The sequence below is a fragment of the Uloborus diversus genome, chromosome 3 (genome assembly GCF_026930045.1).
Source record: "Uloborus diversus isolate 005 chromosome 3, Udiv.v.3.1, whole genome shotgun sequence".
In the NCBI taxonomy this organism is placed as follows: domain Eukaryota; kingdom Metazoa; phylum Arthropoda; class Arachnida; order Araneae; family Uloboridae; genus Uloborus; species Uloborus diversus.
In genome coordinates, this window is record NC_072733.1 from 146,835,742 (window position 1) to 146,851,323 (window position 15,582).

At 33.1% G+C, this 15,582-nt stretch overlaps 1 protein-coding gene across 1 annotated transcript in view; it reads left to right on the forward strand.

Moving 5' to 3' along the window:
- LOC129218707 (inositol polyphosphate-4-phosphatase type I A-like) overlaps window positions 1-15,582 on the forward strand; it is a 161,656-nt gene that overhangs the window by 14,247 nt on the left and 131,827 nt on the right. Inside the window, exons 3-5 of the mRNA XM_054853029.1 lie at window positions 6,310-6,374; window positions 8,812-8,899; window positions 14,896-15,108. Coding sequence (XP_054709004.1) covers window positions 6,310-6,374; window positions 8,812-8,899; window positions 14,896-15,108 — 366 coding nt within the window. The remainder of the gene's footprint in view (window positions 1-6,309; window positions 6,375-8,811; window positions 8,900-14,895; window positions 15,109-15,582) is intronic.

Sequence of the window (15,582 nt, forward strand, 5' to 3'; positions counted from 1 at the left end):
AAAATGAAAATTAATAAAAAGAGTAATTAAGATGAAGATCTTAGTGCGGATATAACATGAGAAATGACACTTGTGATTAATTAATTTCAGCCCTTAAAAAAATCGAATTATACTTACTCATTTGCTCTGTACTTAAAATATATTTTTTTTTTTTTTGCATCTCAAACGTAAAATTTGATACGAATTATGCATTTATAATGAAATTGGCTTATTTATGCAAAACAGGAACTGCTACCATAAAAAATGCTTTTTTGCTTAATATTTGCAATACATAATTTTATAAATCAAACATAAGTAATATCTAGAGTCTTTGAAGTCTATTTTTAAAGTCTGATTTTTTTTTCCAAGTTTGATATTTATTCATTTATTATTAGTATGATTATTGCCATGATAATGTCATAGCAAATATCATGGGTCCAAGTTACAAGAAAATACAACCAATCGATCTCTTAACTCATACAGTGCACCTGATTGTATCTTTGCAGTACGTAATAAATATCATTTTGATGACTGAGAAAAACTTGAAAATTAAATTCTTTGAGAAATCATTTTTTATGTATGTATATGCATTTAAAATTGCTATCATTGCTTGTAACCATTATAAGGAATAAATGAATTAATAAAATAAATTAATTAATAAAACATTTGCAAGAAAACTCAACGATTTTAATTTAGAAGAACAAATAAATTTCTTGACCATCTTGCCTAATTTTCCCCTTGCTTCCTTTTTTAATTTAAGAATTCCTTAATTTTTCGAAGTAAAATAAAAATTACAAGTTTTTTCTTCCTCAGGGTAAGAAAACAGGAGGGTGTTTCGTGATGATACCCTCCCCCCCCCATTCTTAGAACAGGATCTAATTTCTGAAACTTCGTTTCAGAAATTTTCGCTATCCTAAGTGTTATATTTGAAAAGTACATAATAGCAAACGAACATTTTTAAAATGCTTCCACTAGTTTTTTGGCATAGTTGTCTTAAAATTTCGAAAACTTTTTGAGGGTAAAATTTTGTTTTAGAAAACTGACGCGAATTAGAAAGAGCCGTCATGAAATAAACTAATCATATTAAAAAGAGAGGGAGAATGAACAGGGACAGGCTTGATCTTAATCTGTTTTACTATTTAAAATAATAGTTTTCAATTGATAACACAAATCACTTAGATTTTATCTTTCAACTTATCTAAGTACGTGGGATTTTTTTTAACGATATGAATTGTGGAAAATTTTACAATATCATTTATTTGTCATTTCACAGCTCATAGATCATATTACAGTTTTTTTTATGAATCATAGATCGTAATTCTATAATCTAAGATTATACGTGAATTGAAATATTTTCGCAAATAAAAAGAAAATGAAAATTGAAACGCGTAACCTACTGTTGAAAAGATCCTTGACTTGATGTATCCAAATTTGTTGCAGCTTCAAAATCACTTGTTTACTAACGCTAAAATCTGATCCAAATGACTCTTCGATTCATGTAAATAACAGCAATCGGACCTCTGCCGTCTAACTGGATAAAATTTATGATAGTTGTCCTTCCTTGTCCAGCAGAAACCCGTTGCCACGAATCCCCAAGCATCGCAAACGCATCTTAAAAGGCGTCATTCAAAGTCATAAAACCATTAAAGGCAACATGTGTGGTCTACATCTATGCTCCTTTTTTGCTACTTATCATAAGATAGTCAAAAGCTCTTGTACAGTAAAAGAATGCTGCGAAAGACCCTCATAAAATGCTTGAATAGTTAGAATCTTAAGTTTTTATTCTGTGAAAGAAAAAGCGCTCTTTATTTTGTAGGCAATCAAGGGCAAAATTTTAAGGGGGAGGGGGCCTCAATAATTTTCCCCATGGTTTAGCAGAATATTTTCCCCATGAAAACCGATTTCAGTTCAAATTAGAGACATTAAAATTTGACATTTTTAATAACGTATTCATTAATGGCTGAAGAAGAAATATTTATACATTTTTGCAAAGAAAAAAGCACTAAAAGCAAGAAAGTTCTCATTTCTGGGGCAAGGGCGGCAATATATCATAGGGGGCATGGGGGGCATAAAGGGGTAAGTGGGTGCTAGATCCCCCACTTGCCCCCCTATATGGGCGCTTGTGTAGTCAATATACTCTCCTAATATGTGTATAACTAACTGCAGATAGAAAACGAATAAGGGTTTCGACATTTCTCGCATTAGATTTCTAATATAGTCTTTAGTGACTCTTATTAATATTTGTAATACCAGTAGCGTACCTAGCATGGGTGACACTCGGAGCGGTAATTTGTGATATCCCTCCCCCCCCCCCCCCCCCCCGCCTTTAAAATGAAAAAAAGAAGTTTTTAGATTCTATGTAAAGATGAAAATCTTAAACTTTTCAGAAACAACTGCATCTGTGAAAAACAAAGTGTTTTTAGTGGGATAATATACAGAAGATAAATAAAAACTGACTGCTTTTTATGTAACTGGCCCCAGACGCATGTGGGCGTCGAGAGCTCAAAAAAATAAGGGGGTCTATATGAAATTGTTGGCTTCATAATTACTTTAAACTTATCGCAAACACAGGGAAAGATAATGGGTTTTCAGTTTGTTGGTATAAGAGGTCACTACTATGCCTAAGTATTGACAATATGAACCTAATTCTGAGTATAGTAGTATTAATTCGATGATGTGGGGTGGGAAATACTGGGGTTCGGGCGGTCCTACCCCCTGGAAATTTTTCAAATTAGTACTCTTAAAAATGCATTTCAGCTTCGTATTTTTCAAAAACTTACAATTACACTTTGGGTCTTACCCCCAAGACAAGTCACATCCGGGACGAACAGACCCCCCCCCCCTTCGCGCCCCTTAGTGACGCCACTAGTAATACTTTTGCGTTTTACTTATTTCCGACATCGTTATGCATTCCTTCTTCAAACTCAAATTTCGTTTCGCTAATAATGATTTGTATTGTTTCATTGATGCAAAATGTATTAGTAATAACCTTTACAAGGACTGGGGGGGGGGGGGGTATCGAGCTTCATACCTGAAGGGAAAACACAGACTAAACAATTTCCCAAAATGAGACAGCTAAAGGAAGGCAGCATAAAATGCAATAATATAACGATTTTATGCAGAAATTCAAATATAAATATTTTTAAGGTAGTACTGTAGCTTACACTAGGGAAACAGCCCCCCCCCCCCCCCAAGAGCAATGAAGATCTCCCTACAAATGCTACGTGAAAAAATCTAAAGTGATCCCCTAAAAATTTCAATGCCAAAGGAGATGCAAGGCTTCCCCCCCCCCTTTGTGCACATCCCAGGCAAAAACACTAATACAGTGAAGGAATTAAATCCAGTTAACAAAAACTGGAATACGTTTTGGACACAAAGCTTGCCAACGGCAAAGAACTTGAACTTTTGTTATGATTTTAATTGACAAGACTTAGTTTAAAATCGAAAAATGTTTTATCTTTAAAACTGTTCGGCATCTTTATTGTTTAGTTCAGTAATTCCCCAAATGTGCACCTGGAAGCCCTGCAGTCCCTAGGACCACTTTGAAATTTTACTATTTTTTTCTCAACTAATTTATACTTATTATTTGTGAAACTTTTTTCCATATTCTGCAGAACCGCTGCAGGATAAATAAGGGCTATTCAATGCAGATACACGACTCATATTTATTTTTGACTGTCAGTTACAAGTCATACTTTTATTTTGGGAAGGGCGCCATGCGAAAATCTTAGTTCCAAAAAGGGCGCCTTGACTCAAAAAAATCTAGGAATCACCATTCAGTCCTGTTCTAATAGTTCTCTGATCGTTATCAGAACAGGGAGTCATGCCAGCTATCCGCTCAGACAGCAACTTAAGTACAGTCAATAAATCAAACCATTCTTGACCATAGATATGTGTGCTGTCACGTTCACCCTCACCCTCATATCGCTTTTTTATTGGGGAAACACCATGGGTCCGCTTCTGTCCTCAGAACTGAACCTTGGAGCAAAAGATAAGCCACAAACGGGAGTAGACCGTTTACGACTTAGATCATTAACACATAGATACGGCAGTGGGCGTGGTTGTTGATGCAGGAAGAACCGCGGGGGAAAGTAAGGGGATACCACGTGACTGGGATGGACACACAGTGGAGTGTTTCGCATAACTGCGTAAATTCTCGTAGGGATTTGAGTAGCATTGATTTTAATATTTTATCTTCGACCAGAAATGTTTTGGAACATTTTTTTTTCTGTGACCCGCAAGTGCATAGTTTACTGATTAATGGATTTTTTTTCTATTTTATTTCTACTGTAAATTGTTGAGTTACGCCGATTTAAAAATGGTTCTAAAAGTTCGCTCATTGAGAAATGGAGTTACTAATTCACCCACGTTTTCGAAAGAGGGTAAATTGCAGAGGAGTTCTTTACGATGAATGAAAATTGCTTTTATTTCCCCTCGCTCTCTCTCTTTTTCCGTTTGTAATGCAAGATAGCTTTTTTACTATTAACTTAATATTTCATGCTTTCAAGAAATGAATAAAATATTAATTTTGTGAAAATGATGTTAAAAGTTTCAAATGGTAATGTATTTCAAACTATTTTTAGCCTATCTTCCCCGCAAAAGTTTTTTTAAAGGAAAATTAATGAAATAAATAAAGACTTAATCTAATCAAAAAACATCGCTAAAACAGGAAGAAAATTTTCAAAAATAAATTAAGGAAAGGCTAAAAAAAATTTGCAATTTCCCTCCTCTAACTTTATGTGTTTGAATCTTGTTTGTATTTTCCTTATTTAGCAAAGTTTTTTTTTTTTCTTTTCTTTCAAAAAATATGGATCGCTCGTTAATCGCGAAAATTTTAGCTACTCTAAACATATTTTTAATATTTTGGGTTCGGAATTAAAAAAGGTTTATTTACGAAATTCGAAATGCAATTTCCCATACAGTTTACAAGTTAGAGATTGACTGATTTTATAGAGAAGTGCATTCATAGCATAAATTGTTTTATTGCGTGTAAAAGTGGTTAGTGAGATGAAAAAAATGTTAATTTTGTTTTATAGGACAGGGGGAAAAAAGGTTTTTATAAAACAATTGTTTGAACCCACCTCCCCCCCCCAGTTGATACCCTTCTGTCGGAGGGGTGGATTTATACACGAAATGCCATTAAGAGTCACTGAAAAATGTAAATACTGAAATTCAGATATGTTTAAAATTGGTTTTTGAACAAGATTAGTTTTGTGCATTTGCTGCGTACTTTTGGTGCACTTCGGGATTCATTGATGTTTTTTACGTAGTGATACATTCGTATCCTTAAATATTTTTCGGTTATTAAATTTGTTAGTTTATATATATGATTTTCTTCAGGTTGGTACTCCAACACATGCTTTTTCATTGCAATTGTGTGCACAGCAATACGGCATGTTATTCAGTTGGACTCCCTCCTACTAGAATAGAGACATGGGAAGAAAACGCTGAAATCCAAATGACCGAATCACGTGGTAGAGAGCGGCGAAACTGTTTGATCTTCTCCCCGGGTCGTAAAACTTGTCACCCTTACTCCTGCATCAGCGCATAAGCGAGGGGGAACTAATTGCCTTTATGAGGGTAATAAAAGGGAATGTTTATGTAAAGAAGAAGAACGCTGCTTTTGCATGTGAAAATATTCACAAGCAAAATCACTTCTTGATTCTACATCATTTTTATTTCCATAATGCTAAAACATTATTTGGGAAAATAAGAAAACAACAGTAGGGCGCCTCTCGAGAGGGCGCACCGGGAAATGTCCCGGTCAAGTCTATGGCCAGTCCGGGCCTGGGCCTCTTATGGAGTATGCTGTTCAGTTTTGGTCTCCTTATCTTAGAAAAGATATTAATGTATTGGAAAGGATTCAAAGGCGGGCTACAAGGCTAGTAAATGGACTTTCTCATTTAGACTACGATTCCAGGCTTAGAATGTTAAAAATGTTCAGTCTTGAGCAAAGAAGAGACTGAGGGACATAATTCAGCTGTTTAAATTTATTAAAATGACAAATGTTACAAGGCTAAAGTTTAGCACTGAAAACAGGACAAGGGGTCATTGTTTTAAACTTTTTAAATCTCAGGCTAACATGGATATTAGGAAAAATGAATATTTTAGCAGGGTAGTGGAACCTTGGAACAGCTTACCGGAAGCGGTGGTAATGAGCAAGGGAGTAGATAGTTTTCAAAGGGCCATTGATCTTCACTGGGGATTGTAAATTGACTAGGCCCAGTTTAGCTGGGCCCAGAGCCTGTTGCTGGTCGTCACATTTGTATATGTATTTGTATTTATGAAAAATATTCATTGTTCATATTAGTGTCTCTTTCTTTTGTATAGTTTTTCTTCAAAGGTGGTGCAGATTGAGAGGAAATTTGTTATTTTATTACAAAACAAAAGATCAGGTAATACAGTGTTGATTTTCGGAGCTTCTTTAAGATTATCAATTATTAACTTTTAAGAGATAGAGGTATATTTAAAGTTTTAAGTGTCACATGTTTAAGTTTTTTTCTCTGAAATGCTTATCATATAATACATTAATTTTGTTTAAAAAAGGTTTTTGTCTTTGAATAAGTTTACAAACTCATTGCATTTTACTGAATAATGTACCAGTTAAAAATGATTTGGAAACTAATCTTTATTGGTAATTTTATTTATAAAGCATTGTTTTGATTTTCTATTTTTTTGGGAGAAGTAACTACATGAGACATGTTTATGCAGTTAAAACTAAAAAATTGGGAATCAGCACAGCTGATTTTCTGGACTTCAGATGTAAGTTAAGAAACATTTTTATCTGACAATAATGATGTATGAAATGCGATTTTCATCCCTGTAAATGAAATGATAAGTTGTATTTTCAAATGGTAAAATTCAAGAAAATGCTAAAAGTAAATATATGTACTGAAACCCAATAAGGTGAAATATAGTACAATGAACAGATACTATATCAAATCACCAAGGTTCTAACCAGAGGAAATTTCGGTCAATTTGTGGACCCACGAACCCTTTACAAAATTTGTATTAATTAAACAGGGTCCTCTCACAAAATTCTGATTAACCAAAAAAGACTTCATAAAATTCCGATTAATCAGACATCGCTTGAGTTTTGTAGAAGTTTTTAAAATTTCTGCTAAATTCAAAGGATGTTAGAGGAATTTGATTAGAAAAATTCATTATTAATAATAGTTTTCAAAAAATATTTGTTAATTATGAAATCGTTTTTCTTTTGTTTTCTTTTTTTTTAAATGTGTGAAAATGTTAGTTTCTTTAAATGATATTTTTGTGCATTAAATTAAAACATTATAAAAAATGTAAAATTTTGAAATTTGTCCTTTGTAAAATTTTGTTGGTTGCAAAATATGAAACTTGAAAAATTCCATGAAAGACTTTTCTTCAAAATTACTTTCTTATTAAAACTTACAAATTTAAAAAGTGCAAGTTATTTTTTTTTTTGCATGTGATACAACCAAGTGTATTATCATGAAGAAATATAATATTTATGTCTACAAAAATCAAAGAAAATTGGCTGTAAAAGTTGGAGAATTTTATTCAAATCCTGGAAAATCAATTTGCTTATTTGGTGGATTACCCTGTTCTTCATAAAACAGTTCTCAAATAAAAATAAGAAAAGTCACAAGTATGCTTGCATCAAAAAATGTCTTTATATTTTTATTTTGTGTTCAGTTAAAAAGCTTAACTGCATTTCTCCTAGAAATGTTGAAAGTGGATGTAGCAAAATCTTGCTTTAATAATTAATGATTTAAAGTTAAAAAAATGTTCAAACTTTTGATTAAAGATTTTTTGAAGTTTTTATGCAATGACATTTACAGTTACAAACTTCTCTTCAAAAAGAAATCCACTTCCATTATTAGCATGCATTATTAGTTGCACTTTTTTCCTCCTGAGTTTTAATACTAAAACTTAACTATAACTAATATATGACAGAAATTTTTGGTATACAAAAATTGCTGTAAGGAAGTTATCAGTTTACTAATTGGTTGAAAACTATCTGTTGTTAAAGAAGCACTCTTAGTATCCGTTATGTGGGGGAAAAAAGGTGTGTGATCTATTTTAAAAATATGTTGATAGATTATTTACCCTTCATTCACAAAATTATAATAATAGAAGTGAAACATCTATTGCATATATTTTTCTCTTATTTCTTTAATAGTTTTTTGAGGGATACAAGTAATAAAAGTAAAATAATTTTTAGCTTTATCATATTTAAATAAGATGACCATATATCCTGAACTTAGAGACTGTGCACCGATCTTTTACAACTTTTTTGGTCCCAAATTCTTAGCATTTGTTCCAAATTGTCCTAAAAAACTAATGCTACCGAGTAGTGATAATAGTGCTGCAAAATGAATGAGTACTATGCATTATGAATAGTTTCTAGACTAATGATTAAACACTGCTTAAAGTACCAGAACAAATTTTGGTGAAAATTGCAGACTTTTATAAGATGTTCTGTGCAATACTCATGCTTAAGAGAAATACAAAGTTTTTTTTATCAAAAGAAAAAAAAAATAGAAAAAAATATATAGAAAATGTTGCATAAAAAACCTTTTTTTGCTTCATTTTGATTCATTCCTTATTTATTTTTTTTAAAAGTAAATTTATTCATTAATGAAGAAAAATATGTAAATAGCTAGACTTACATGCCACTTCCTTAACAATAACATAAGTTTTTGTACAGGTTAATACAGAAGCTACAATGTGTGTTAGTTTTTAAAGTTTATTTTACTTTAGGTCGGTAATAATGGTACAAACTTTTTAACTTCATTTTCAGTGTACATTTTGCTTGTAGATTTTTTTAAATATATATTTTCTTTGATGTAGTATTCTGAACCAGCAGGAGTTTTCATTTTGGAAGAATGTAATATAAGACTTGACGAGAACCCTGAGGTTCCATATTCATTTAGTTTAAGTATGCATTTTCTTCTAAATTTTGATTTTTTTTTCTCTTTTTCACTTCTTGATGGGGGTAAAATGAGGAAGATCGATTGTGTCCTACCATTAAAAAGTCAAAAGCTTTAAAAACTGAATAGATAGGTATAAAAATTATAGATTTCAATATAGAAGTTAGACTGAACTCTTTAAAGAACTCTTCAAGTTCTTAGTGAAACAATTGCTATCTCAAATAGAGGAATTCAAAATTTCTTGATCCCAACATTTGTTAGAAATTCCCAATAAAAATTTTACATCCAAACCAGACTTGATTATATATCCAATTATTTCAGATTTAGTGTATGAATGAATTCGCTTCTAAATGTTAGAAGCAATTAATAACGAAAATTGTGTATCTCTTGTATTGATCAGTTTTGGATCACATCAATTTTTTTAATGTGAAAACTAATAGATGTTTAAACATGTTTCCAGCATATTGGAAGCGTTGCCAATTATTTTGCATGGGAATACTGATTGCAAACATAGCTTTAGTATAAATAAAAATGTTACAGAGGGTTGACACAATTATTCCACCCTATTTCCCAGCAGGATGCTTACACTGAGACAAAGCTGTAATTTCCCCGAGACAAAACAGAAATATATAAATACAAATACATAAGTGACGACCAGCAACAGGCTCTGGGCCCAGCTAGACTGGTCCTAGTCAATTTACAATCCCCAGTGAAAATCAATGGCCCCCTTAAAACTGTCTACTCTTGTGCTCATTACCACCTCTTCCGGTAAGCTGCTCCGAGGTTCCACTACTCTGCTAAAATAATAATTTTTCCTAATATCCATGTTAGCCTGAGATTTAGATAGCTTAAAACAATGACCCCTTGTCCTGTTTTCAGTGCTAAACTTTAGCCCCGTAACATCTTTTGTTTTAATAAATTTAAACAGCTGAATCATGTCCCCTCGGTCTCTTCTTTGTTCAAGACTGTACATTTTAAGCCTTCTAAGCCTGGAATCATAATCTAAGGGGGAAAGTCCACTTATTAGCCTTGTAGCCCGCCTTTGAACCCTTTCCAATACATTAATGTCTTTCTTAAGATAAGGAGACCAAAACTGAACAGCATACTCCAAATGAGGTCTTACCAAACTTCTATATAAGGGCAGAAGAACTTCTTTAGATTTGTTTGAAATAGATCTATTGATAAACCCAAGCATCTTATTGGCTTTGTTGCTAGCAATGCTGCACTGTTGGCTTAACTTTAAATCCTGACTTATTAAGACCCCCAGATCAGTAACTTTGTCTGCCTGACTAATGACTGAACCTTGCAAATAAAAACTTGTACACTTATTTCCATGCCCTAAATGTAGCACTTTACATTTCCGAACATTAACAGCCATACCCCACTCATCAGCCCACTCCGTAATATGATCTAGATCCTCTTTCAGCTGATTTGCTTGTTCTTCATTTTCTACAATCCCCATAACTTTGACATCATCAGCAAAACAATTCATGTTCCCAGAAATATTTTTGTGAATATCGTTCATAAAGACAATGAACAAAACATGCCCTAACACTGATCCTTGAGGAACCCCGCTTAAGACCTCACTCCAATTAGAATAATTTCCCCTTACAACTACTCTTTGTTTCCTTCCGGTCAGCCAGTTTTTTACTCAAATGAAAGTTTTCCCTCCTATTCCTATATCAGCTAATTTGCTAAGTAGAGCAACATGCGGTACCTTATCGAAAGCTTTTTGAAAATCAATGTAAACAACATCTACAGTCTTCTTATTGTCCAAAGCCATGGTAAATCTGTCATAGAAATGTAATAAATTAGTTGCACAAGATTTACCTTTCCTGAAACCGTACTGAAAACTAGACAGTAGATTATTAGTCTCGAGAAAATTTACTATCTTAATTTTCATCAATTTTTCAAAAATTTTGCAAACCACCGAAGTTAGACTCACAGGTCTATAATTTCCCGCACTCCCTTTAGACCCTTTCTTGAAGAGCGGTGTAATGTTAGCCAGCTTCCAGTCCTCTGGCACTGTCCCCAAATTATAAGAAGCATTGAAAATGTTTGCGATTACATCTGCTAATTCCTCTGCACATTCAACTAAAATTTTAGGATAAATATTATCTGGTCCCGGAGCCTTAGTCTCTTTAATATTTTTCAAATAAAGTAAAACGTGATCCCTGGAAAATACAAAGTCCTCAAGGTGTACTATAGCTTGTGTCTTGTTGGTGTCAACTGTTGAAATACAGTTATCGTTAAAAACACTCGAAGAAAGTTATTAAGAACATTAGCAATATCACTATCGTCCTGAATTAAAATTCCGTGCTCATCAACCAGTGGCCAAATATGACTATTTCGAACTTTCCCCGAATTAGCGTATGCAAAAAACCTTTTGGGATTCCTGTTTATGTTATCTGCCAGTCTTTGCTCCAACTCTCTTTTCTGAATTCGCACAAAATACTTAAATTTACGCCTTGCCTTTCAATATTGGAGCCTATCTGCACTGTGACCTGTTTCTCTAAACCTATGAAAAGCAGCTTGCTTGTAATTTAGAGCGTCTTTAGTTTCCCTGGAGAACCACATTGGCCAAATTTTAGTGTTGACACCCCTTCTCCTCAAAGGAACATGATCCCTAACCATATCCACTAGATTTTCCTTAAACTCTGCCCACTGAAGATTCACATCGCTTTTGTCCAATTCAGAAGAAAAAACTGCTTTCAAACTCTGCCGAAGTGCCACAAAGTCAGTATTTCTGAAATTGGGCACAAACCTAAAATTCTCTACTTTGTGCATATCGAATTTAATCCCAAACCTAATACTGTTGTGGTCACTATCTCCAATGTGTTCCCCTACACATAACCCCTGAACAGATCCTTCAATGTCGCAGAAAACTAGATCCAAAATCGCGTCCTGTCGAGTACCCTGAGTTACAATTTGATCTAAGAAACAGTCACCAATTACTTTCAAAAATTCCTCTTCTCTGCTATTACTATGGTAAAAATTATTCCAATCAATTCCTGGAAAATTAAAATCTCCCATTATGATGACTGACCCCTTGCTAGAAATGTCACTAATAATACTGAACATCTGTTTGTCCTGACCCTGGCTTAAGTTCCCTATAAGTTTATATTTCTGAGGTGAACTGTTGTTTTTCTCAGACAATTTTTGATTTTTTGGTCACATCCCTGACCCTTTTATGGGTTTAAAAAGGAATAAAACAGTTGTTTGGGAAATAAAATCTGTTCAAATAATAATGACATTTATGAAAAGAGATGACTTAATATATTTTTGCTCACAAGAAAACTCTGTTTCGTTAATGTGTAAGCAGTGGTATGAATACTTTTCAACTATTGCTCTTATCAGAATACTGATCTTGTGCTCTTTAGTTAGTTAGTAGCACTGAATCAAACACAATGAACAATACATGTCACAAAAGAACACTGAACTATGTAAGCATATTTTACTGTAAGAAATATCGTTCTTGTTAATTTATACCTATCATCTTTACATTAATTTTAGCATCTAGCACATTAGAAGCCAAATTATTCTCATTTTACAAAATGGTGAGAAAACTTATGTATAAGAATTGAGGTAGTCCAAGGATTGACTAAGAGTTGTGTAGTTATCATGGACCTGCTTTTGATTTGTAACGTGGCTTGTAAACTTTCCTTAATGAGGCAGCCAATGAGCCAATGACTAATAATGAGCAGCATGATCTAGGCTGATACCTATCCAATGAAGATAAGAAAGCGAGGAGTGCAACATATGTCTAAACATTCAAACTAGGTTCGTCGAAAATGTTTGCGCTTTAGAAACAATTTTTTATCTTTTAGAATGATTACTTGGTAGACAATTTGGTGTCATGTATAGACATATCATTGAGTTTTTAAGAAATTATGAAATTTTAAAGTTGGTATTAAAAAAAAAAAAAAACTTGTTCAGCCTTTTGTCTTTTTGCATAAGAAATTTGACAACTGCCATTCATTAGGTGTGTCAACATATTTATGCTATTGCTAATGTATGAGATTGCTAAATTTCCCCTCATAATATCTCTTTAAGTATGAGGTAAATACAGGGTGGGGTGCAGGAACTTCCATTTTTGAATTTGGCACACAAAAAGTGTGGAGCATTACAGAGTGGTGAGAAGAGGGTTAACGGAAAGATCTGAATATGAAGTTATGTTACATCATGCTTTCAGTTGCCATCATGTTTTGGTTGAGAAAACATTGCACTTTTACTGTGGAAGAGTATTTTTCTAACAGGCGCTTGATCGGAATAAGGATTTAAACTGGCTTGCACGCTCTTCTGATTTAGCCCCCTGTATTTCCTGTAAGGTTATCAGGAATCACAGGTTTGTAATGATTGTCCACGAACCCTGCAGGAGCTGAAGAACTGCATCAAAGCCAAAACTGCCTATATAGGTCATTTTCTCTAAACTGCTAAATTCTTGTCCTTGCTCCAAAAATAACAAACTAACTAGTATAGAAATAAAACTGACGCTAGAATGCTTTAACAACATGTTTTTATGTTTGTAAAATAAGTTAAAACAAACACTCTATTATTATTATACATTTAAATAATTTTTTGACATGATAAATGTCATTCCCCTGTGTGTCCCTACCTCCACCTTAAAGCAAAATCAGCTCTAAAGATTCAGGAAGCCATGCATATTTGTACAGAAAATGTTGTTTAACCTCTTAAGAAGTGTTATGCAATGTTGTAAAATAGAAAAAAAAAATTCTTCAAGGTTTGCATTATTTAAAAAAAAAATAGTAAAAAATGTCCTTTGATTTTTTGTCATTCCCCTGTCGAAGAATGGAATGAATGTTTTTCACACCTGGTAATAGTTGTATTAACTCATAATTTAATCTTTGAATTCTGGTCTCATCATAGAAATAATCTTAATTAGTTCTTTTTGAATAAATATACGGTGTCGAGTATATTCGGTTGATATCAAGTTAAATCTTGATAAGTATTTTTAATGACTGTCATTACCCTGTCTTTGATAATTCATTTAATTTTGTAATAATCACTCAATGAATGATTGACTCTTGTTTGTATAGAGTTCCCCCCCCTTACTTTAAGTGACATTGATATTTGTTGTTTGCAGTTATCACAATATATAAGTTAACTTTAATTTTTGTCATTCCCCTGTCATCCTTCCCCTGTAAAATGTAAGGGAAACAAATAACCACAATAACTACTTTTTGGACACCACGATATTGGATCTTTTTCAATTTCATAAAAGTAGTGTTTCCTTTTCCCACATAAATTATAATATCGTCAGTAAAACGCATTATTTCCTCTAAGTGTCATTCCCCTGGCACAGTGAATGCCATTCCTTGCCCTGTCCAAATTGCGCTGTTTAGGGAAAATGACCCATATACCGGTAAACATGCTCCAAAGAATTTCCAAAACTTCCGAGTTCGACTGCTTAAGTGCATTGACGATAGAGAGTAAAAGTTACAAAATATTGTTTTCTAAACAGTGTAAAGCATAATCTCCTATTATGTGTGACAGTAAAAAGTTTATAATAAACAATTTTTAGGTATGAATTTTTTAAAATATCATTTTCAAAAAAGGAAGTTCCCACACCCCACGCTGTACAGTTTGAGGAAATGTTGGGCAAAATGTTTTGGTTTTGGGAAAATTTTAAGCACAGAAAGTTTTTTTCATTCCTTAAAAAAATAGCACTAATTTCTTTTTTGAACTTATATATGTCCCAAAGAAGTGTGAAACATGTTAGACCAAACATTTGCTTACAAAATGCTGACCTACTGCCTACATGTCTGGAAAATATTTCTGTTATCAACACAAATTGTAAAAGCTATGAACATGTATGCCATGACAGCGTTCTGTGACATGCTGTTAAAATCAGTGAGCTAAGATTATTTTCACTTGCTTTATCAATTGTTGATTTCTTTGTTTTCATTTTTCCTACAAATTTGTTCAGTAACTTTCTGTTTTCAATTAAATGCTTTATTTGACTTTGTTTTTCTTTCAAAATTAGTATTTCAAAATGAGGAATTAGGACAACAGCTCAGTGCCACATCTGAAGCAGAAAGAGATTCTTGGATTCAGGCTCTTCATATGGCAAGTTTTGATTACATGCGATTGCAAGTCTCTACGCTAAAGGAAAAATTAAAGCAAATTAAATCAAAGAATGATTGCATATCAACCAGCCATATAACCAGAAAGCCAAGAAGTTTTACATCAGTTGTGAGTAAGTAGTTATTCTCTAAATTAAGTGACTTGCTTAGCATTGTTACATATCATCAGCACCATGCTAAACTAATGAATATGAAAATTGGCACTTTTCAGGAGAGCCAAAACAGTGAATATAATTTTTTTCCACCTGACACGTTTAGTTATTTTCAGTGTCTCAGTTTTTATAGATAACTTTAAGAGTAAAAAAACTATCATTTGAAGTAGTTATAACCTGTAGCCCTTTTTGAGTATTTGAGTATTTCAAATTTGAAAAACGTAATTTTTCGCACTCGTTAGTTTAGCATAGTGCTGACAATATGTTTGAAATGACTTTCTCTTTGCAAATACAAAGTAATAACCAGCATCTGACTCCGGGTTCAGCTAGGCTGATTCTTGTTAACCTCTTGACTGTGAGAACTTCTTCGCCAAAAAAGGTCATTTTCTGCGTAAACATTTTGAAGAGAAATGTTCACTTCCCAGCAATGCATTT